The sequence below is a fragment of the Pygocentrus nattereri genome, chromosome 10 (assembly GCF_015220715.1).
Source record: "Pygocentrus nattereri isolate fPygNat1 chromosome 10, fPygNat1.pri, whole genome shotgun sequence".
Lineage (NCBI taxonomy): Eukaryota > Metazoa > Chordata > Actinopteri > Characiformes > Serrasalmidae > Pygocentrus > Pygocentrus nattereri.
The window spans coordinates 14,360,443-14,384,305 of NC_051220.1; the positions used below are offsets into that span (position 1 = coordinate 14,360,443).

General features: G+C 38.9%; 1 protein-coding gene across 14 annotated transcripts in view; it reads left to right on the forward strand.

Annotated features, from left to right (window-relative positions):
- The window catches only part of gphna (gephyrin a), a 160,738-nt gene that overhangs the window by 80,235 nt on the left and 56,640 nt on the right, over nucleotides 1–23,863 (forward strand). For 9 of the 14 annotated variants that reach the window (XM_037541978.1, XM_037541981.1, XM_017724838.2 and 6 more), the window contains 4 exons: nucleotides 1,765–2,037; nucleotides 2,337–2,453; nucleotides 8,806–8,937; nucleotides 22,937–23,011. In XM_037541978.1, the coding sequence (XP_037397875.1) occupies nucleotides 1,765–2,037; nucleotides 2,337–2,453; nucleotides 8,806–8,937; nucleotides 22,937–23,011 (597 nt within the window). The remainder of the gene's footprint in view (nucleotides 1–1,764; nucleotides 2,038–2,336; nucleotides 2,454–8,805; nucleotides 8,938–22,936; nucleotides 23,012–23,863) is intronic. The other 5 variants (XM_037541983.1, XM_017724844.2, XM_037541982.1 and 2 more) reach the window with 3 other exon arrangements.

Here is a 23,863-nt window from a genome sequence, read left to right on the forward strand (position 1 = left end):
GATTCCTCCCTCAGTAGGAAGAAAGGCGAGAAAAGAGAAATGATCTACAGTGTTTATCAACATGGAATATATAGCTGAATGTCTCACTGTTGTGATTGTGTGTGGGAGGAACAATTAAGAAAAATGTCATGCAGAAGCCCTTGAAGCCCCTCCCAGCATCCACTCCTGCAGTAAAATCATTTCCCAGTGAAGCTAGCTCTATGGCTTTGAGTTCACCATCAGCACCACCTATTCATATGGACTTTCCAAAATATGATGAATCCACAAGTTCATCTGATGTCACTAACTTCATCAAGCAGTGTGAAGACTTCCTGACCCTTCAGCCTTTGATTGACCAGGAGCTGCTGGGAATGCTGTACTACAGGGTCCAGCCCAAAGTTGGTGGCAAGCCACAAAAAAACAAAACCAAAACTGGCCCACGTTCAAAACTGCTTTTTTGGAAGCTTTCCTGTCAGACGTTTATAGAGAAATTGAAGAGTAGCTCCATGCCATGTTGCAAGCCCCAAACAAGCGGCTATTTTTTTTTTCCTATGAGTACAGGGTGCTTTGCTTAAAGTGGTGCCCAGAAATTTCAGAGGAGGAGATGGCTAGTGGCTAGAGGCTTGGCTGGCTAGTGGATTAAGGGGCCTAGTATAAATGGTTGACCATCTTATTAAGAAAGGGTCAATGATAAAGAGAGATTGGGCTTCTTCAAAAGGCTACTAGAGCAGAGTGCAAAACATCAGCTCAGGAGAACAACAAATTAAGAAACTATCCAAAAATGGTGGGGAAAAGCATGATCAAAGTCTAACTGATCTCAATAACTTTCAGAGATTCTTAGATTTGGTAGGCTGGTGTCATAGGTTTATCCCCAACATGCCTGACATGTCCATTCTCTTGAACCATCTAGAAAAGAAAGTTTTGCGTTGGGATTGGTCTGCAGACTGCCAGACTGTCTTTAGGGAAATGAAAAAGGCTCTTTAATATGCTTCAGTGCTGGTACAACCAAGGCAAAATCTATTGGTGTGATTTACCAAACTTACAAGATATTGAAGCTGCTCAGAAAAGCAGCCAGATCTGTGAGATCCATATGTATCAATGTTCATTGTATATGTCAAAGTTCATTCATATATATTTGGTTTATTACCTTTTTATTTAAGTTTCTAAAAGGAACCAGGAATTATGATTTCAAAATGCTCCACATGCATGCACATTATATATGTGTATGTGTATGTGTGTGTGTGTGTGTTTGCTTTATTACCTTCCTATTTAGGTTGTATTGCAACAGGTTCCACAGTGAATTTACTTGACATGGAAAACTTTTAGATTTTAGTTATGCTGCACAATCCAATCTGAATTTGTTCCAGAAACACTTTTTTTGGTTATATTTGTATTTGTGGGGCAGTTTGTGTTGCTGATTATCTTGTTCAGGACACACCTGTAAAACGTAAGACTTTTAATCTTAGGAAGATTTTTTTCCTAGTTAAATAATAATAATAATAATAATAATAATAGTAATTAGAACTTAAACCTTAGTTTTATATTAATTAATTATTCTAGTACATGCCAATTATCCAACATGTTAAGTATAGTAATATATCTTGTAGATTTAATATCCTTTCCACGTGAGTAAATGCACAGTGTTCCTGTCAGACTATACAGAAAAGTGGTGTTTTTTTTACATTGTTCACTGTATTCATTTGGTAATTTAATACATATATAGACAGAGTATATTTAGTACCACTTCTTATGAGAAAATCACAGTTCAGCTCATCTTGCCTACAGGAGTGTTTCCAGTTCATCCTGCCTGCTTTACCCCATGCGATTGACCTGCTGCGGGATGCCGTAGTGAAAGTAAAGGAAGTGCACGATGCTCTAGAGGACCTGCCCTCACCTCCTCCGCCTCTTTCACCTCTACCCGTCACCAGCCCTCACAAGCAGACTGAGGACAAGGGTGTCCAGTGTGAGGAGGAAGAGGAGGAGAAGAAGGACAGTGGCATCGCCTCCACTGAGGACAGCAGCTCCTCTCACATTACAGCGGCAGCCATCGCTGCAAAGGTGAGCACAGTTTATGGCTAGCATTAATCATATGCCTAGTGTGCTGGACTATGTGGCAGCACTCTTGGCCTCTTAATTCTCCTATTTGGCATAAACATTTCATCCTAACTCGTCCTGTTTGTTGTATGGTAGTTACAGTTATGCTAGGCCTCTTTGTTTCACTGTTACTCCAGTTTTTGTTAGCTAACTGCTGCAGGTATTCATGATCATGTTCTGGGGTTCTTTGAAACTTTACCACCATCTTCCCCTCTTGTGTTTCAACATGTGTATGTGTTCACTTGTGCCATGTTCATCATCAGAGTATGAAGTCCCATCCCAACTCTGCTATTGTCATGGCCAAAGGTGGGCAGCCCCTGACTGGGTTCACCCCTTTTTCCACACTCCCCTCTCATTTCACCTGCTCCTGTAGCAACAAGGTAGGTACTACCCATTCACCATTTCATCCATGCATCCTCCCCTCTTTTTCATTGGTCTAATTCAGGTCTAGTTGGAAGGACAACCAATTAGGAGACTTGTAACATGAAGGCACAATGCAGTGCAATGAAGTTTTTGGCCCCTCCTAATTTCAGCTATCGTTGCATATTTGTCACACTTGTTTCAGACCTTAAAACTGAATTACTCAGTCAACCAATTAACCAAATTTAGTTAATTATTGAATTATTGTGATCAGTTACACTACACATACCCAGGCTCAAATGCTGCCAGCATTGTGGCATAGGCTAAAAGGTTTCAACAAGCACCACACTATGCCATGATCAAAAGAGATGAGAATTTTTTTTTATTAGAATTGATCAGTCTGGAAAGGGTTAGAGAGCTGTTATGGCTCTGGGACTTCTAGATGCCAGTAACAAAAATGTGATAGAACTTGCAGTAAATCATCTCTTTTACTTTCCCCTGTATCTCTTTGTAGCAAAAAATGGACAGATACTGAATGAAGCAACAGTATGTTTGTCAATAGTATGTTTATGTTCATGTCATTTTATGGTATCTAAGTCTGATGAAAACTTTATTGTATACAGTCTAGCAGAAAGAAAAAAAATTGCTGTGTTTCGTGCATTTCTTGAAAACTCTGTTATGTAACTATCCTATTCATTATTTACAATGTCTTCCACAAATATTGGTGCCCGTTGTAAACATAAGCAAAATGGGCTGTAAAAAACATTCTTTGTCTTATTTTTTTTGTTCATTAAAATATTACCCAAATCTAACCTTTATTTGAAGTGCAGTGATTGAAAGAAAACAAATAATCATGAAAAAAATATTTTTTCTTAAATCTGTGTGTCACAATAATTGACACCTCTGTGAGTAAAAGCCTGTATTTCTTAATGTTTAACAGGGGTGTAAATATTTGTGGAGGGCACTTCTGATACCCTGGAGGGTGTAGGCCGAAGGAGTATAGAGGAGGCGGTGTAAGCAGGCAGAGGTCTTTTATTCATTAGAATTTTTTCTCTTTCATTGAAGCTTTACATTCAGCTTTACATTCTGCCAGAATGATTCTGTCTCCCAGGTCTCTCTGTCTACTGGGGAATGAAGCTTGTAGAAGTAGAGAAATTATGTAAGCACGCTAATCAGTCCGTGTCCCCACACTGACCAAGCCTCTCCCCAGCAGACAGTAATGTAATTACATTTAAATAGTATAGCAGAACAATAATAATAATAATAATAATAATAATAAATAATAATAATAATGATAGTTCTATACTTGTGTTATTACATGCCTTAGATAGAGTGGAGTCTTGGGAGAGAGGTCCCAAACTTCCAAGAGATCAAAGGAATCCCCTATAAACAAGATAATATTGGCTTTGAGGAGGTGTCCCACGCTATTTCATTGAATAACTTTATTTTTTTATTTATTTATTTTAGGTTTTTAACAAAATCAGATGAATGGGCTGTTTCCAAGTTTTCATTGTGGTCAGCATAAAAGTGAAAAACAGCAATAACCCAATAATAATATACAGTAATTAATTACAAGAAAATCTGTACACAATCTGAATTAACAATGATTTTGTCTTTTAAGGAATTATGTTTATTGCAGTGTATACAGTCTCACAATGTTTTGGAATAGTTTTGGCATGGTTATGAAATACTTCAGTTCCGAAGTTCAGTTTATCAATACATTTATAGAAGCATATGTTTGGTAGCTTGTTTTCTGCATCATTTGTTTGTGTTATGTAACAAAAATTATACTATATTTGCTACATTGTTACAGGCCATCTCATTATCTAACCCTCCACCAGGGTGCACCAGGGGCCACAATTCAAACCCACCATTCAAAAGCATAGCAGCAGCAGCTAGCTCTCTCCTTCCGAACCCTCTCCCACCAACAGAAATGGACCTTGAATCTGCATCAAATAGTGACTACTGCAGACTCTGTGTTTAATTAGAGTTATTACGTTAAACAGGCCAGGACTGAGTAATTAGGGCTGAGTGGTATCAGCTTTGGGCACCATACTTAAGGGGCTCCTGTGGGTTCCGACACAATATCTTGCCAAGTGTTGCTCACAGGAGCGGGTGGAAATATTGAGAAATCCTGCAAGTTAATGTAAAACTGTTAATTAAGTCATTCTGGAGTAACCTATCATGTAAACAACACACAGATTTGCTTTCAAACAGGCTGTGCACATGAAGTAATGGAGTCCTAAATACACTGAAATAAGCCATGAAAAGTAATTAAAAATTAAACAGAAGACTGTACAGAAAGTGAAATTGGCGTTTTTATGTAATTCATGATGAAATGCTAGTCAAACATTCCATGCTACAGACAGATTTCCTGGTTGGTCTATCAGGCTTGAAATTTTTGGAGCAGAGTGACTGATGTGACCATTTATCCATCTGAAAACAGTAATGTCTGTATAACTTCCTCACTTCTCCGCAGCATAAACACTGTATGTTTGAAAGGCCAGCGTGTTCCACCTGTAGCACTCGCGCTGTTGATAATAGTATGGGTGGTTGAGGTGAGGATGAGGTGGTTGGAATGACCGAGTGCTGTGCACATGATGGTATAATATATAATAAGCATCTTTAACAGTGCTGTAACAATGTTCCCTTCTCTCATGGTACAAGTGAAATGCCTATTCCCTATTTTATACTATTATTATCTGATCAGTCAGCAGAGTCACTAAAATTTCTGGTCACCACCATATCCAGGTACCTGAAGTGAGAGTCACATGCGCTCTGTAGCCAGAGGGCACAGCAAAGAATGTTCTTCCTGAGACAGCTGAATATAACCAAACGCAGAGCCTTATGCTCCAGTTCTACTCAGTGATGTATCCTCACATTATCCAGACACATTTGGTTTGGTTCCTCCACTTACATGAATGAGCCAAAATCTAGCTCATTATCAGGATTGTGGAGAGAATCATTGGATGTACTCTGCCAATGCTTCAGGATATCTACAACAGCAGTGTGATGACTAAATTACGGCTGAACCCTCTCATTCTGGACATCACCTCTTCCAGCTAGTTATCTCTAGTAGAAAATTCAGGACCATCAAAACTAACCCAACCAGGTATGCTACCAGCTTTTTACCCAGAACTGTAGCACTGCTAAAAGCAAAAGTGGACGAATTGCACTTTAAACTTAAACTAAACCATCAAACCTCCCTACTTAATTCATTCTACAATATTCTGCATATAAATAGTTTTTAGACTCCATGAGGATGGCATGAGGGCCCGACGTCCACAGATGGGGGTTGTGCTCACAGCGCAACACCGTGCAGGACGCTTGGCATTTGCCAGAGAACACCAGGATTGGCAAATTCGGCACTGGCGCCCTGTGCTCTTCCCAGATGAAAGCAGGTTCACACTGAGCACATGTGACAGACGTGACCGTGGAGAGCGATCTGCAGCCTGCAACATCCTGCAGCATGACCGGTTTGGCAGTGGGTCAGTAATGGTGAGGGGTGGCATTTCTTTGGAGGGCCGCACAGCCCTGCATGTGCTCGCCAGAGGTAGCCTGACTGCCATTAGGTACCGAGATGAGATCCTCAGACCCCTTGTGAGATCGTATGCTGGTGCGGTTGGCCCTGGGTTCCTCCTAATGCAGGACAATGCGAGACCTCATGTGGCTGGAGTGTGTCAGCAGTTCCTGCAAGATGAAGGCATTGAAGCTATGGACTGGCCCACCCGTTCCTCAGACCTGAATCCAATTGAGCACATCTGGGACATCATGTCTCGCTCCATCCACCAACGCCACGTTGCACCACAGACTGTCCAGGAGTTGGCGGATGCTTTAGTCCAGGTCTGGGAGGAGATCCCTCAGGAGACCATCTGCCACCTCATCAGAAGCATGCCCAGGTGTTGTAGGGAGGTCATACAGGCACGTGGAGGCCACACACAATACTGAGCCTCATTTTGACTTGTTTTAAGGACATTGCATCAAAGTTGGATCAGCCTGTACTGTGTTTTTCCACTTTAATTTTGTGTGTGACTCCAAATCCAGGCCTCCATTGGTTAATAAATTTGATATCCATTGAAGATTTTTGTGTGTTTTTGTTGTCAGCACATTCAACTTTGTACAGAACAAAGTATTCAATGAGAATATTTCATTCATTCAGATCTGGGATGTGATATTTGAGTGTTCCCTTTATTTTTTTGAGCAGTGTGTATATGTATATATGTATGTATATATATATATATATATATATATATATATAAAACACACACACACGCACTGCTCACAAAAAGTTAGGGATATTTGGCTTTCGGGTGAAATTTATGGAAAACGTAAAAAGTTCACGCTACAGTGATATAATATCATAAAAGTAGGGCATTTAAGTAGAAGCATGCGATCTTGATTTCCTTGTCTCAATTTATTGAAATAAAAGCCAACAGTGGTGGGTATACCCCAACAAAATATGTCAGTGTCTCAATAACTTGTCATGTGCCCTTGAGCATCAGTTACAGCTTGACAACGATGCCTCAGTCATTGAGGTACCCCAGTCTCCAGCAGCCGTTCCCTAATGATGTGACCTCGATGAGCTGGAATATTGTCGTCCATGAAGATGAAATTAGGCCTGTTTTGTTCATGCAGAGGCACAATGACTGGATTAATGATGTTATTCAAGTAGTATGGGCTTGTCACTGTACCAGTCACAAAGTGTAGAGCAGTTCTGTATTGACTAGACACACCTGCCCACACTGTAACACCACCTTGCCGTTAAGATCCTTGTTAGATTAAGATCAAGATTAAGATTAAGTGACCCTTATTAGTCCCACAACAGGGAAATTTCACCTCTGCATTTAACCCATCCATGAAGTGACACACTTAGTGAGCACACACACTAGGGGGCAGTGATCACACTTGCCCGGAGCGGTGGGCAGCCCAGTCCGCAGTGCCCGGGGAGCAGTTGGGGGTTAGGTGTCTTTCCCAAGGACACCTAGAGAAGAGCAAGTTGTGCAAAAAGTACTGAAACATTGAAAAATTGGACATGTGCATTCAAAAGGTTCGAGACAGTCACATTAAGTTCACCTGTAAAGGTTAGAGTGCATTTTAGGTTCATCCTGAAAATTTCACCCGAAAGCCAAATATCCCTAACTTTTTGTGAGTTGTGTGTGTGCATTCCCTTAGCTAAATGCTAGTTAACATGTCATACATGTGTGCACTCACCAAGAACAATATGTTTCACATACTTGGTGAAATTCTTGGTCATTCTGTTTCTGATTCAGTATCTCTCTTATAAGCGGTTACAATGCAATTAAAATGGCGATTACAGGGTATTAGGGCAAAGTTGTGTGCTGTCCACTGGGACTGCTCCTAATATGGATGTCCTGAGACAGCCTAGGTGGGAGCAAGTGTTATAATTAATAATGGGTTTGCTAGCATGCAAGGGAAATTAAAGCAATTTTAGAGCTGCTCTTTTCTGTGAGGCCTTACATTAGCCCCAGCGTTACTTAGCATTATGCTGTCTTGCCTCTGTTACATAAGGCCCCTGTGCTGCTGGCTCTTTGGCCCATCACACTCTGTCTTAATCCTAACTTGGTTCTCCCAGGCAGCACTGCATATTGTAGACTGCTTAAACCCACAATGTACTTAAGGTTTATATAGTGTTTTTTTTGCAGATTTCCAGATTTAATGTCTTCTTAGACAGTGAGTAATGTGTTCATTCTCACAAGCCAACAACTATAGCATTTCTGAGAAACTAATGCTAAATCTGTAGAAATGTTCCTAATGCTGCAGAAATGTTTAGTATACAAAACAGAAAAACAGTGACCATCTTCTGTATATGTAGCATGTAGGCTGTTACTACAGATATCAAGTTGGACATGTCTCCCAGTACTGGGGGAGTATAAAGCATGCCATAACTGGACTCAGTGTAAATGTATTCTCCAAAGTATTGAATCACCTACTTGAATACTTGAAAAATTTGGTGAAGGAAAGAAAATGGTCTGTGGCTGTTTTTCAGGCCTTGGGCTAGGCCCTATAATTTAAGTAAAGGGTATTGTTAATAATACAAAGATATTGTAGACAGTTATATGCTTCATGCTTTTTGGCAAGAGTTTGGGAAAGGCCCTATTCTGTTTCAGCACAACTGTGCTGCCCATGCCCATGGTTTGGAATGAGATGTTAGACAAGCTCATGTAGGTGAGATGGTCAGGTGTCCACATACTTTTGGCTGTATAGTGTATGGTGAGGAAAAAGCAGCCAGGTGAACTTCAGTTTTCTGTGATAATATGGCCATAGGTTTTTTTGTGTGTGTATATTTTGTATATTTTACATTTTTTATATATATGTAATATTTGCTTAAATGTAATGTCTCTTTACTCATAGATTCCAGACTCTATCATATCGCGGGGTGTTCAGGTTTTGCCACGGGACACAGCCTCTCTCAGCACCACGCCCTCAGAGTCTCCACGTGCTCAGCAGTCCCGGCTCTCTACTGCCTCCTGCCCCACCCCCAAAGTAAGAGTCCACCTCTTTTGCCCCTGTCATCCACCTTCCTGCTGCCTTGCCCTGGGCTTTGCTCTCCTGTCACTGCACATTTACTATGCTCTCTGTGGCTTTATACACTATATGCTGGCACCTAATTGGCTGCCTCGACGCTGCCTGCATTCCATTCAGCAGCGGTTGTGCACACAGAGCTGTCTGTGAGGAGAAGCATGGCTTCCTATGTCTGGGGGGAGGGTCAGCTTACCTTTTTTGACTCATGTTGCAGCTTTAACTGTCTGAATATACATGTCCTGGCGGAGTGCAGGAATGGTTTTGGCTCCCCTCTTTTTTCCTTTTTCTTTTTTATTTCTGTTTTGGTATTTTATGCTAACAAGTTTGAGAGTATCTTTGAGGAAGTGATTTTTCTTCCATTCTGTCTTGAATGGCGTTCTGTCACCCCAGCGTCCCAGGAAAACATGGTACTACTTGTTAATGGGTGTTTAACAATTATTCCCATCATATATATGTCAAAGTTTAAATAAATATAAATGCATAAATATATATAAATCCCATATATATATATATATATATATATATATATATATATATATATATATATATATGGGATTTGAGAGAATGTGCATAGTGGACTCACAATGTGACATAGTGTGAGTATGTGTACAGGGCAGAGATGTGAGCTTTTAAAGGGGAATTCCACCAATATCTTAAAATTTCTGCGTAATTCAGTGATTGAGATGTAAACAAAATCATTCGAATTAGTTTGATGTGAAATGGTTATTTGTAGGGGAGCATACTGAATTTCTTTATATTGGTGATGATAGGAACCAGGGGTCACACTGTCTACAAAACAAATATAACCATTTTACGCATCAGTGAACATACAAGTGTCTGGTTAGTTCTTATATACTGAATGCAAATCTGAAAAAAGTTTTTTTCAGAAACTATTCTCTGCCATTAATTGGTTTTGAAAATCCGTTTTAGTTCAGAACCTTCCCAAAACTAGTAAAACAAAGTCTCAGGCAGCGGTGTTCATAAACGTATTGTATAATAACTTCCTGTGCAAGTCTTCAGACCTCTGGTTCCTATTACCACTACAGTGAACAATTTTGACTCATTAAGTTTTTCTAGAACAGAGCATTTCACATCAAACCACAGACTTTGTTTACATCTTGACCATTTAAATCATCAGAATTCCTCTTTAAAACCTTCTCACTCAACTCTGGGGCCTTATTACACAAAACATCATATCTTTTTGATCATATCAGAGTTAAACTCTGACAAGGTCAAGATATGATTAAACTATAATTTTATCATATATGAGCAGCAAATCATATCTTAATAGTTTTGTCTGTTACCGAACAAACAGCGATATGTACACAGCTGATATGTAGACATGTAAGTAAATCAACAAAAGCAAAAATGTAAGTTGTACATTTTATTCACAAGTCTAGTTCGCTAGATGGCTACTAATGTAAATATGTCAAAAAAAGTGAGATAAAGTGGAAGTTTATACGCTTAAAAGGGTTGTCACTTCTCCTTGGTTTATGTTTCCATTTATGAAAGGTTTTTATTGATGTGCAAGCTGAGCTGACAGGTTTCTTTCTAATAAACAGGCACATTCAGCTCCGTCTCCTCGTTATTCACTAATGAATTGCTACAATATTTCATTTAGCAAGTTTACATCAAAAATTTGAAAAAAAATTCACTCAGTGAAAGTGATGATACAGTTTTACAATAAGTAACATATTTATGCCAGTAAACTAGCTATACTCGTTGCTTTAAAACAATACAATTTTTAATTCGGTAGCTATTGGCAGCAACAGAAGTTAGTATACTACTGGGGATATCCCTGAAGTTTGAACAGTGCTAAAGGAAATTATGTCTAGTTGGTGGTTCTGTAATTCTTTATTGCTCTTTGGAGCTAAGATAAGATGAATTTACTTTTAGTCTGTAAAAGCTTTCCTATCCTGTTGTCATGGAGACTAAACAAACCAAATATGATTTCAGAATATTAATGTTTTTAGTTACAGTTACAATTACAATTACTGAACAATAAGTGTGACTGATTTACCATTGTCATCATACCTGATGCCAAGCTCAAGTGGAAAATTTTCAGTATCTGGCCTTAACGGCCTGTGAATTGAGTGTCAAGGTTTAAAGACCATAGAGGAGATGAAAGCCATGCTTCGGCAAACCCACCATTGTCATGAGTAAGATAGTTGTGATTAATGTACAGGGAAGGAATAACGATATAGTAGCAGATTCAATGGCGTATCTGATAGCACCTGTAGCCACTGGACCAGTGCCTTTGCTTACATCTCAACTATTGAGCTATGAAATTTAAACAGTCATTCAGAGTGGTTTGAATGTGAAATGGTTCATTGTAGAGAAACGTACTGACTGAGGTTCCTTTTTGTTCTACCTTTTTTTTTATAATGTGTGTGTGTGTGTGTGTGCGTGTGCGCAACAGTGAAGGTTTGAATATACTGTACACAGTCATTTTTTGAAGATATAGAGTCATATGTGAGTGCATGAGGATGTAAAGAAGAAGCCTGTAAAAGTGAAAAACTGCTGTGTGCACAGTTGTGTGCAGTATTTCATGATTCAGACGTGTGTATCTCATGCCATTGGCAGTGTCAAGTGTGTTGAGAAATTACATTGATTTTTCAAAATTTCTGCATAATTAAATCACTAAGATGTAAACAAATGCCCAAATTTTAAATGAAGTTCTAGAGAAGCTAACCAAGTTCACAGTGGTGGGTAAAAGAACCAGACACTTGAAGCATTTCATTTCTCTAAAAGTTTAATTACCTTGTTTTACAATAGTTTTATTTTTTCTTCAATTTATGGTGGATGGATACATGCAGGCCACCATAAGGCAAAATAGTGCCAAAAGAAAACTTATTTCAGATTTAAAATAAAATATAACCAGTAAACCTGAACAGAAGACCTGTGCAGAATCATTTTGGATAGTAAAAACACGGCTATATGTGTTGGAGACATTGCAACTGTGAACTAAATCAAACCAATCTGAATATATTTGTTTACATCTCAACAGCTGAATTAGGCTCATCATTTGAAAAATCAGTACCCCTTTAAGGTTGAATTTATGTGTGAAGCAAAGGCACTAGAGTGAATAAGAACAGGACAAGGTTATGTGTGTTTAAAACCAATGCATGATTGAAAACCTGGCCAGGGACAACCATGTGTCAGACACATACAGACATACACATACTGCAAAGCTTATTTCCTTATTTACATGCAGTGTTCTTTTGGGCCGAAAGTGCAGAGTTAGTGTGCAAGACGTAGAGCTAATAATATTAATACACAGTAAACTCTTTCCTTACATTTACCTCTTTACCCCTCCATCTCTTTCTTTAATTATTTATGTTCTTTCTTACATGCTCAGCAAATACTATGTAGATGGTGTGTGCTTTGATCTGGCTTGCAACAATTGAAAAAAAGTAATGTTTGTTAAAGCTGGCAGTGTCCTTAAACCTTAAGCATTACTGCCAAACATGTAGTTTTATAGGGCCCATATAATGGAAAACTAATTTTCCTTTTGTTTTTTGAAATAAAGAAGTTTGAAGTAAAATGTAAACAGTAAAGTTTCAAAAGTACCATTCACTACCCAGTCCATAGTCCATGTATGGAAACTAAGCTTAAAAAAAATCACAAGAACCAACTCCACCGGTCCCCCTTTTTTTCCTGCAGTCACTGTGTTTTGATATTATGGCTGAAATATCTGGTTGGATAAAGCAAATGTCATTCGTCAAGGAACGTTTGCTTACTTTTTAAACTATTGTTTTGTCCCATAAAATGTGAGTCGTTCTGGGGCAACATGCACTTTGTGGCTGGTACTACAGCCAAGTAAAGATTATGGCAAGAACACTAATGCTACAATTATTTAAAAAGCCCAGTTGTTTAAATCTGTGCCTACAAAATGCAAAAAATGGGCTTCTGTTTAATGTTTTTTATCATTTGAGCATATACGCTGTCCGTCATTAAAGGACAATTAATGTTTCATGATGAATGGACAAATAAAGAGTTTTTTCCTTTCTCCTAAGTCTGAACTAGAAAATGATAACAATAATCATGATATAACTTTCTGTGATAAAAATATAAGAAATGCTTCATAAATGTTTTATAATAGACAGTTCTCACAATTTTGCATTCATAATTTTTCTAAATATACATAAACATAAACAGGGTTTGTAATACATGTGTATGTATGTATATAGCACTGTGCTTACAGCACTGATCTAAACAAAAATAAACTGAAGATGCTGTATGTGTGGCATGGGAGAGTGTGAGAACAATCCAATAAACTCACAGCAGAAGACATGGTGTAAACATAATGTTAAAGCCACTTTACCTGAAAAAATGAACATACATCTAGAAGATGAAGAATATTTAAATTCTTCATGTCATCCAGAATGTAGTTGATATCATGATGCGTTTATGAAATTATTATCGATGCATCTTTTTTTTTATATATATATATATAACAGAAATCCTGTATATTTCTTACTGTCTGAGGACTAGTTTTAAAGCAAAGTATTTGTAATGATCTATAATGATTTTACTTCCAATATCTTTGATTTATAAATTAAATGGAAGTGGTGTGGCAAACTAGAACTAGAAGTGAACTAGAAGGCCTTCATTCACTGCTATTGCTTGGAGCTCATGAGGCGCTGCTGCCACTCATCTGCGATAAAATGCGCAGTTAGAGTGAAATAAGATTCTGTGGCAATGGATGTCCATGCAGTACGTTACAGCCGTCCTGCCTGTTTTCTTTAGTGATTTTATAACTTCGGTTTTGGTCTCGTTGTAGAGGGAGGGGGATCGCTGTGTCGCTGTGTCTCAGCTCCAAAGTGTTCAACATAGAGCGAAAGCACTGGTTACATGGACTTACTCACATTTATTATAAGTTGCGAAGCAGTTACATTTGGTGCCTCAGTCAGAGTTTAAGGTGGAACGGGAAAATTTCAATGAGAAGTGACTCCCGCCATCAAATCATATAGCACAATAAAATTTCAAGGTGCATTTCTAAATGCAGTAGCAGATTGTGCTAAGTGATAGAAGTTTGCTGAAGTACTTCAGAGCCGATTGGTTATATTTGACTGTAATGTCAAGAATGAGACTAGTGGATCCAAATGCGAGCTGACTTTATTACACCAAATTAATAGTACACAATAAATCTGAGACAATCAAAAACAAAATACAAGATCCAAAATCAGAATAAACAAGTAGACAAGCAAAAGGTCAGAGAACATGAAAACATCAAGTTAATAAGGCTTAGAACTGATTTAGCCATTCAACTTGACTGTGGATGGTAACTGGAAGTCAAGGTACCATTTATATTGAGTTGAGAGAAAGCCTGACACACACAAGACGTGAACTGCTTTCCTCTATCAGACACAATATCCTCACGTAAACCATAAAACCTGAAAGCATAATTAAATAAGGCAAGTGTTACCTTGAGAACAGGGTAAGTCTGATATAAAGTCGATACCTAACTGATACAGGGTCGGTGTGGTACAGGCAGTGGCTCCAAGTGGTGGCTGAGAAGTTTCCAATGGCACATGCAGTCTCCTTGTAAATTCCTTGTTGATGAAGTTCCAGTCTCTGGAGGTGATCAGGGCTGGTCTAGAGCCCTGACTAAGCGTACATAGCAGAGAGCCCACATTTCTGCCCACAGTGGGGTAGTCAAAAAACGCCTTAAACAGGGTTTAAAATCTTGTCTCTGAGCAAAGCACTAAATCTTTCTGATACAGCAGCCAAGTCCTTAGCCTTCCCTGTAAACAAGGATAAAACTAATTAAATTTTGTCTAGATCATTTCTAATTTGTTTAGGATAATGATTGATGTAAAGAGAACATTGCATTAGAAAATGCTGGCATTGCATCTGTTGATCCATCGTACCTCTCAGGAACAGTGATAAAAGTTTGTTTTAGGTTGCTGGGTCCATAAACAGGTGAAGTCTTCTGTAACACCAAAAATGACTAGAGTATCCAAGCGTGAGCTGACTTTATTGAAGCAAATGAATAATACAAAATAAATCCAAGGCAACCAAAACCAAATATGAGATCCAAGATCAGAATAAGCCAGGAGACCAGCAAAAGGTCAGAGAACTTGAAAACAGAAAGAGTTAATAAGACTAAGAACCAGCCTAGGGTAATAAGAATTGCAGAAAGTAATCTGGCAAACTGGCAAGACTTCACAAAGACCTGAGTCAAAATACAGTAAAAGCTATTTATAAGAGAGAGTAATGAGAAAACATGTTTTGGGTGAGCAGTTAGCCATTAAAACTCAGGAGAGAGTGACATCTGCAGGCGGGGAGGGAAATCTCCAGGCAAGACTGTGACATTAAACACATAAGCATGATTCTTTCTCATTGTTTGCAGTATTGTGTTGAGAAATGCTTTTCCAGGAATAGTTTCTATAATTAAATTATAAAAATAAAATTTTTAATTGTAGGAATTATGTATGAGCATGTAAGATTTCATTTCTCAGTGAAAAAACTTCAAATGATGATGATACTACTGCTACTACTACTATTAAATAATACTACTACTAATGATAATAATGTTATAATGTAATAATGTTAATAATAAATAATATTATTTTTATTCAAGCCTTTTTCCATATCATTATAATGACAGTAAAATTTAATAAATTAGTATTATTTCAATTAAAAGTTTAATGAATCTTAATCTTATCTTAATAATTTCATTTTGTAGACATTTTGATCTGTGGAATTTCCCAGGAAGATTAGCAGTTGCGCTAGCTGGCATAAGTGTGCAGGTATTTAAACTACATATTGGCCAGCTTTTTCAAGTTGTTCTACCTCTTTCCCTTAAATACTCTATTTACTATCACACCAAGTGTTTTGCTGTACCCATCAGACTGAACGATAATGAAAGGCTAGTACTTGAAGCCATATTGACACCACTGACAAGCTGTAGGAGAAGTGCATTGCTGCAATGACTGTATGTGACTGCAGCAAAATTGACTGTCAAAGTGGCACACTTAAGGTGCAAAAAAGGTTTTATTCATGTTTTATTTAAGTCTTAAATTTTGAGTCCGAAAACAAGTTGTAACACATTTAAGGGTGAATCCAAGATGAGTTGCAAATCAATCAATATGCAAGTGCAAGTCGTATTTTTATATTTCATGAAAATATTAAAACCTTTTTCTCTGTTTATATTGCTCTTTTGTTTTTGTTTGCCATCTGGTGTAGACCAGAGAAAGATAGGTTCCACTTTTGACTCTCAAGGTTTCTTCCTATTGCTGTTAGACCCAGATTTTTCTGTAAAGCTGCTTTGCGACAACGGCTGTTGTAAAAAGCGTTACACTATGTAACACAAGTTTTGTTCCCAGCTTTTTAATGTTATATTCCAATTGCTTATGTCTAAAACAAATTTAAAATTCGGCAACGAAAAATATGAATTTTTATTATAGAAACAGATGATTTTGCATCTTCTCATATATACAGTCAGACTAAGAACACTATAGGCATTGCAAATTTACAGAGATTACCAAAAACTGTTCAGAAGTGTGTGGTTTTCCGAGATTTATGACTATACTGCAAATCAGTTTCACGAATCAATCCCCAAATATAGTCGCCCATCATGTTCTCGTTATATTGTCTTTGGTAACGGCATTCAAAGTTCATAATGTCCTGGTGGAAGCGCTCGCCTTGCTCCTCTGAATAAGCTCCCATGTTCTCTTTGAACTTATCAAGATGAGCATCAAGGATATGGATTTTGAGTGACATCCTGCAGCCCGTTGCAGCATAGTTCTTTATCAAAGTCTGGACCAGTTGTACATAGTTTTCATCTTTATTGCCTAGGAAGCCGCGAACCACTGCGACAAAACTGTTCCAAGCCGCTCTCTCCTTCCTATTCAGCTTCTTGGGAAATTCACTGCACTCTATGATCTTCTTGATTTGTGGTCCGACGAAGACACCAGCTTTGATCTTTGCTTCAGACAGCTTAGGGAAAAGATCTTGGAGGCAATTGAAAGCTCTCGACTCCTTATCTAGAGCCCTGACAAATTGTTTTATGAGCCCCAACTTGATGTGTAGTGGTGGCATCAGCACCTTGCGTGGGTCCACCAGTGGCTCCCACTTTACATTGTTCTTCCCCACAGTGAACTCTGTCCGCTGAGGCCTGTGGTTGTGCGCTTTAGTATCCCGGCTGTCCCAAAGGCAAATAAAGCAAGGATACTTAGTAAAACCACCTTGGAGGCCCATCAGGAATGACACCATTTTGAAATCTCCAACAAATTCCTCGCTGTACTCATCATACTTCAAGGCACCTAGCAACATCTTGACACTGGTGTATTCCTCTTTCAGGTGCACCGAGTGAGCTACAGGAAGAGATGGGTACTTGTTCCCATTGTGAAGCAGCACGGCTTTGAGGCTCTTGCATGAGCTGTCTATGAAGAGACGCCACTCATTCGGGTTACAGGTGATACCTATAGCCTCGAATAGGCCACATTGTTGCAGATGCACAGTCTGTCTTGATGACTGAAGAAGGTGGAAAAAACTTGGTGACGCTTCCTCTGACTTGTGACTTGGACGCTTTCATCTAATAAGTTCCATTGCTTGAGCCTTGATGTCAGAAGCTCAGCGTGGGACTTGGTGAGACCAAGGTCTCTGATCAGATCGTTGAGGTCTTTTTGGTTAGGGTAGTATGGCTTCTGCTCCTCATCTGCACATGAAGAGAAATCGTGATCTTCAACATCTTCCTGGGTGTCTGACCTGCTGCTTTCTTCTGAAGGTGGTGTTGCTCTGTCTGGAGGTGTTGGTACAGGAAGTTCAGGGCAGTGTGGTACTGGGGCAATAGATGAAGGAATGTCAGGATACGTTACAGGCGTTGTATTTTTGCCAGTGCGACGTTTGGAAGGGTCCACCATGCAGAAGTAGCAATTTGTTGAGTGATCAGTCAGTTCACGCCAAATTCTTGGGACAGCAAAATGCATGGCTCTCTTCTCTCCCCTGTACCAACCTATAAGCAAACAAAATAAAATTTGGATTGAGAATTTGATTTAGGCCTATTTCACACTAATGACTAGTGGTATGTGCGATATTAACACAGTTTGAAATCTGTTATATATCAAACAATAAAATATATCTGTATATATTTCATATATTTAACTACAACATGTGAAAATGTGTTAATTAAAGCTCTTTTAAACTTTAACTGATTTAAAAATTTTGCAAAATAAAAATTTTAATCTGCTATTTAAGAGAGTATCATTTATCCGCTTACCTTCAAGAGTTTTCTTGCAGTGCTCACATGTGAAATGAGGAGCCCATGGTTTGTCTTGGTCACCAACAGGCATGCCGAAGTATGCTTTGTAGGCCTCACACATCTTAGCAGATGCTTTTTCACTCTTGTCTTTATAAAATGGCCACATACATAGCAAAATGCGTCTGCTGGATGTATGCAACCTCTTGATGCCATCTAAATTGACTAAGTTGCTGGGTACTGTAAGGAAAAAGGATGTCTCTCCAAACTCTATAAAAATGGTCAATCTTTATTCCATGCAGTATCAAAGTACAAGAGTGTACTGAGGATTCAGCAGAGCAAGACTGATCACCCGGTAGCAGAGTAACACACAATATATACATTTGAAAGTAGTGGTCCTTCCTAAGCTCCTCCTGTAATGGGTGTGGGGTGAAGTGTGAATACTGTTGTTATCAGAATCTGAATAGAGAATGAATTCACACCTGTCTGTCTAGGTCAATTCCCCTTTGTCTGTGATTGCTGTTGCCCACTTACTATGCAATCCCAATCAATTAGATCATGTCTCTCCGTCTCTCAGGAAGGGCTATAGTGGCCCTATATAACTGTAGTTATACAGCTACCTACAATTCTGTACAGTCCCAGAAAGTTCTAGATAATTCTGGACAGTTCTAGAAACTTCTTGATAGTTCTCACAATTCCAGAAGCTTCTTAAGTATCTTGAAATATGGCGAAAATCCTTAAAAATAGATCAATTTCAAAATATCATTGTGCTGACCACAAAAGCAAAGTGTACAGGGAATAATAACTTTTTTCTATTCATTTAGGGTACAAACAATCAGGAAAACACACTTAACAACTGGGAACAAAATTCTTTTTGAAAATTGTTACATGGTGTTATAAAACTAAACATTGACTTGACTTGAGCAGTAAAGGCAAACAAATTGAAGATTGAAGGCACGTGACCCACACTTGTGTTTGTTGTATGTGTCTTGTAGTGTAGGAAATGAGCATTGGTTTGTTAGGTCGTAGAATGCAGGAGCAGCAGAAGGCCAGCTTAAGGACTGATTGTGTGTGCCATTACTCTTCCCACGGTATTCACTGGATGGTCCGTCATTGAATCTGACTGCTGCGTGCTAAAACATGTATTGTGCCTGACAGTTTTCCAACACAGACGTTACATTAATACATGACTGCAGTGGGATGGAGAGAGAATGAAAGCTTTGTGTATGCTTATGTACTCATATAACATTTTGTATACACATTTGCATGTGTGTTTCACCTCATTCTGTTATTTTCTGTTTAACTTTCACCATGTACTAATCCATTCTCCATCTAATAGCCATTATGTAGGCTAGATCTGAATCTGAATCCAGCCTACAACTAGACTACACCTAGACCTATGGTATCCAGAGTAGGGAATGACCACTGTGGAAATTTTGTGACTGATTTTTAAAGAGCTGAAAATTCAGATAACTGTTGGTGTCAGATGTTATAATTTAATATGATCAAAAGTTAAACATAGTTTAAGGCCCTGTCTACACTTATCTGGATATTTTGAAAAACCTTTTTTTCTGCCTTTTGGCCACCTTTCTACACATCTCTGGTAACTGAAGACTGAGGTTTTTGAACACTGTCTCCAGGATGGAGATTTAAAAAAACTGGAAAAATGTTTTTTGGCTTTTTTTCTGACAATTAAAATGAACTTAAGAAAGAGCAAAAACTTTTTGAATACTCATTTTGATTGGAGATTAAATAAATGAAGGCTGGTCTCTAAAGTTTGCACAGTACTGTATATATGCTAAGAGATCTGGAGTCCAGTTAAAGATCAGTATTGAGCTAACAAACCAGCAATGTGTTGTTCTGTCATCCTGGTGTTTTGATTGTGTCAGATTACTCCAGAGCTACGGCTTCTGCTCGTCCATGGAAGGTCCTGCAGGCTGTAGCATTCTGCTGTCTGTGTATCTGCACCCTTTCCTGTGTTAACCCTTTCTTCTTCTCCCCTTTTTCCGTCGCTCTTCCTGCCCCTGGCGCAGCTCACTTCCTTTTCATCTACCTATAGTGCCACAGAGGTACTCAAGTGCTCCAAGTGGATGTTGCCCATTTACGCTTTTCTAGAATCAGTTCTCCTTCCATGGATCCTGATGTATTTATTGTAATAGAAACAGTGAAACTGAGTATAGGGGCAGCTTCCATTATCACCTGCTTCAGCATGCTCATCTCAGCCCTGCTACTGCTGTCTTATGTAGCTCACACAATCACACACAATCATTATCCCAGAACTTTAAAGTCTGGTCAACATGCTTCAGTAGTATTGTGGTTAACTGTAACATTTTATAATTGTATGCTACTTATGAACTGTTACTAAAAACCTCTTAGGGATGCACTGAAATGAAAACTTCTGGACAAAACAGAAACCACAGCTGGGCCAAAATCTGATTTTCTTATACCTGCTTATTTAAGCTTTTGAATGAATCCTAAAACTCCAATTAAAACTAAGTTTTATTTTAAAGTCAGTCCTTTCAATGGGACAGTAAGAAATAACACGAAACATTTTTTTTTACTATTTTCTAAGTTATACTTTAAACTTTAGCACTGTTTGTGAATTTCTCTGGCATTACAGAAACTACAGAGGACATCAGTGTGCTAGCAGGGACTTCAGCTTTTACTTCTCTATAATGTCCTTTGTGAAATGGTTTACATGTTTATTGTTGTTGACCTGCCACTCAGATTGTTTGAATGTGTCTGTCGTGTCTAGCTCAGGAGAGCAAAGGAAAACAACAGCTTTTTAAATTATTATTTTTAATTTTCATTTTGTTGACCTGTTAATATCATTATTTTGTTTCCATTGATTTTTTTTTTTTCCTCCTTTTTTTCTCTTTTGACATTTTGGACAGGTTTCAGTTGTAGTTTTTTGGTGCATCACTAAGAGCTGTTGTTGCGTAGCAAACAGAATTTGTGTAATGTGGACATTGTGTTTGTGTGCGTCCGTGCATGCGTCCGTGTGTGCGTCTGTGCGTGTGTATGTGTATACCTAAAACCTAATACAGTAAACAGAATACGGGAGGAAAGATACCCTCAGACTTGTTCACAGCTACTTTCTGTTAGTTGTCTTGTTCTAGCTCTACTGTTTACTGCTAGGCTCCCTGAAGTTTGCTGCAACAACAGTCAGCAAAACCTAGCCCTGCCCTTCAAAATCCCTGCAAAACAGCGTCCCTGCAAAACAGAGTCCTTGCAAAACAGAGTGTAACAGATAACTGCTTTCCTTATGAACTGAATATCGCATTTCTATTTCTATTTAACTAACACATTTTTCTTAGTTTTAAACTAAGTAGAGCAGGCAATATTGACACCACATATCATACAGGGAGCCTGTAAGGGTTCTAAGTATAGCTGGGAAGTGTGGATTGGGTCCTGGGGGACATTGTTTTGGAGGGACCTGTGAAAGATGGTCCTGATGCCAGACAATGTGCTTCCAGATTTTGGTGTGCCCTTGATATACCTCATCTGGCAGCCTTTCCAGAATGAAGATCCCATTTGTTCCTGCTCCTGCTTAGAGGAGCAGCTTTTCCAGCAGCACAGATTTAACATGGGTGCTCTCCCCACTGGATGAAACTCCTGACCCTTGATGCACTGGTTATAGTTCCATTTTCTCTGTTGTCCACTGTACCAACGAGGCCAATGAGGCAAGGTGCTGCTCATGTATGCTGCCCATGGCCTTTGGGGGTCCACCAACCAGGCATGATGCTGTGTCTTCAGGCCTTCCCAAACTGCCCCCCACCACAACAGGGAGCTGTCTTCTACCTGTTATGTTGACTCAGCTGCTGGTGACTAACCTGAGTTGGGTGGTCATCACTTCCAAGTTGTCTAGTGTGCCGCTGTGTGCTAGGTACTGACTGGTGTAGTATCCCCTCTTCCTTCCCCTCTTCCTTCACTGCCAGCACACCAGTCGATCAGCTGACTGTCGCTCAGTAGTGTATCATCTCCTAATTGATCCTTTTCCCCCACGGTGAGGTATTACGTTGCTCACTGTTGTGTCTCCATGGCAAGGATGAGCTCCACCCCCTTTACCTCTTCCTGCTTGGGCTTGCTGTCACTGCAGTCCGTCCCCACCATCCTATGAACCTGGCTGCAGCAAGCATAATTTATGAAGTTCACTTCCATCTATTTGTACAGCCTCTTCCTGTGTTGGATCACCTGTGTTGGAGTTGTAGGTGCGGCTTTGACTGCCGTATTTGCAGAGTCATGTCAGGAGCCGGTAATATCATGAAATGAGGACATGTGGAAGACATAATTTCAGTGCCTAGCTGCCCTGTTGACAGCTGCAGATCAGCTATTTCTTTAGCTAACCTGCACATGAAGGAGGGGTGCCACACCAGTGAACCCCTCATTTTATATATATATATATATATATATATATATATATATGTGAACCCCTCATTTTATATATATATATATATATATACATATATATATATATATATACATATATATATATATATATATATACATATATATATATACATATATATATATATATATATATATATATATATATATATATATATTTTTTTTTTTTTTTTTTTTTTGTGTGTGTGTGTGTGTGCGTGGGGGGGTGCACTGTAAAATCTAAATCACTCAGGTAAAAAGTGCTAAAGATTATGAGAAGTGATCACTTAATGTCATTATGAGGGGAGGGAGGGTGTAGGGGTGTATGTGCGCATGTGGATGAAGTTACTGTCCTATGGCTTTCTCCAGGCCTCACGGAGAGAGTTCAGGGCGCACTTGGATGAGGTCATCACCCTCAAGTCTAGGTACTCAACCTTGGACCAGGTAAAAAGCTTTACTTTTGCGTATAGACCAACACACATGTGCCTGTACACTTCTGTTCTTTTTACAAATGGCTCAAAGCCTGCTGGACATCTACTACTCAGCGTACTGATAATAAATCACAACAATTACACTATCCTCTTAAATATAAGTACACATCTCTTTCTTCCGCTGTGAGCCAGCAAAATGGCTGTGAATTCTCATGCCGTCCAGTCAGTCACTCCTGATGGATTAACCGTAAAAGTTATCTTATTTGGCGTTGCACTCACTTGTGAATAATTTATTCTGCATTAGTTTTCACCAATTACACCATCTTAATTTAATTTACCTAATGTGTGCTGACTCGCCAGTCCCTGTGCGGTAGTGCATAAATAAACAAAGTGAGTGTCTGCATGTCCATATGTAGTGTCATCTTCCTTAGATTGAATAGTATTGAATAGTAGCTTACACCCGTCTGTTATTTCCATCCAGTTATGAGAGTGGTGTTGCTGTCTACTACGCATTTTTTGATTCCCATTTTCTTCTTGAACTGTATGATGGATTGATTGAGGGGTGAGGGGCTGACATAAGAAGCATCTGGCTTAAGTAGACAGTGTATTTGGGTATATATACAGTAGCCACCTGAGAAAAAACAACCCCATTTCCAAGAAAGTTGGGATGTTGTGCAAAATGTAAATAAAAACAGAATGCAATGATGTGGTCATTTAAACCCTATATTTCATTGAAAGTAGTACAAAGATAATGTAAATGTTGAAACTGTAACAAGTTATTGTTTATGAAAAATATATGCCCATTTTAAATTTGTTGCCAACAACACATTCCAAAAAAGTTGGGACACGGGCATCAAAAGGCTGA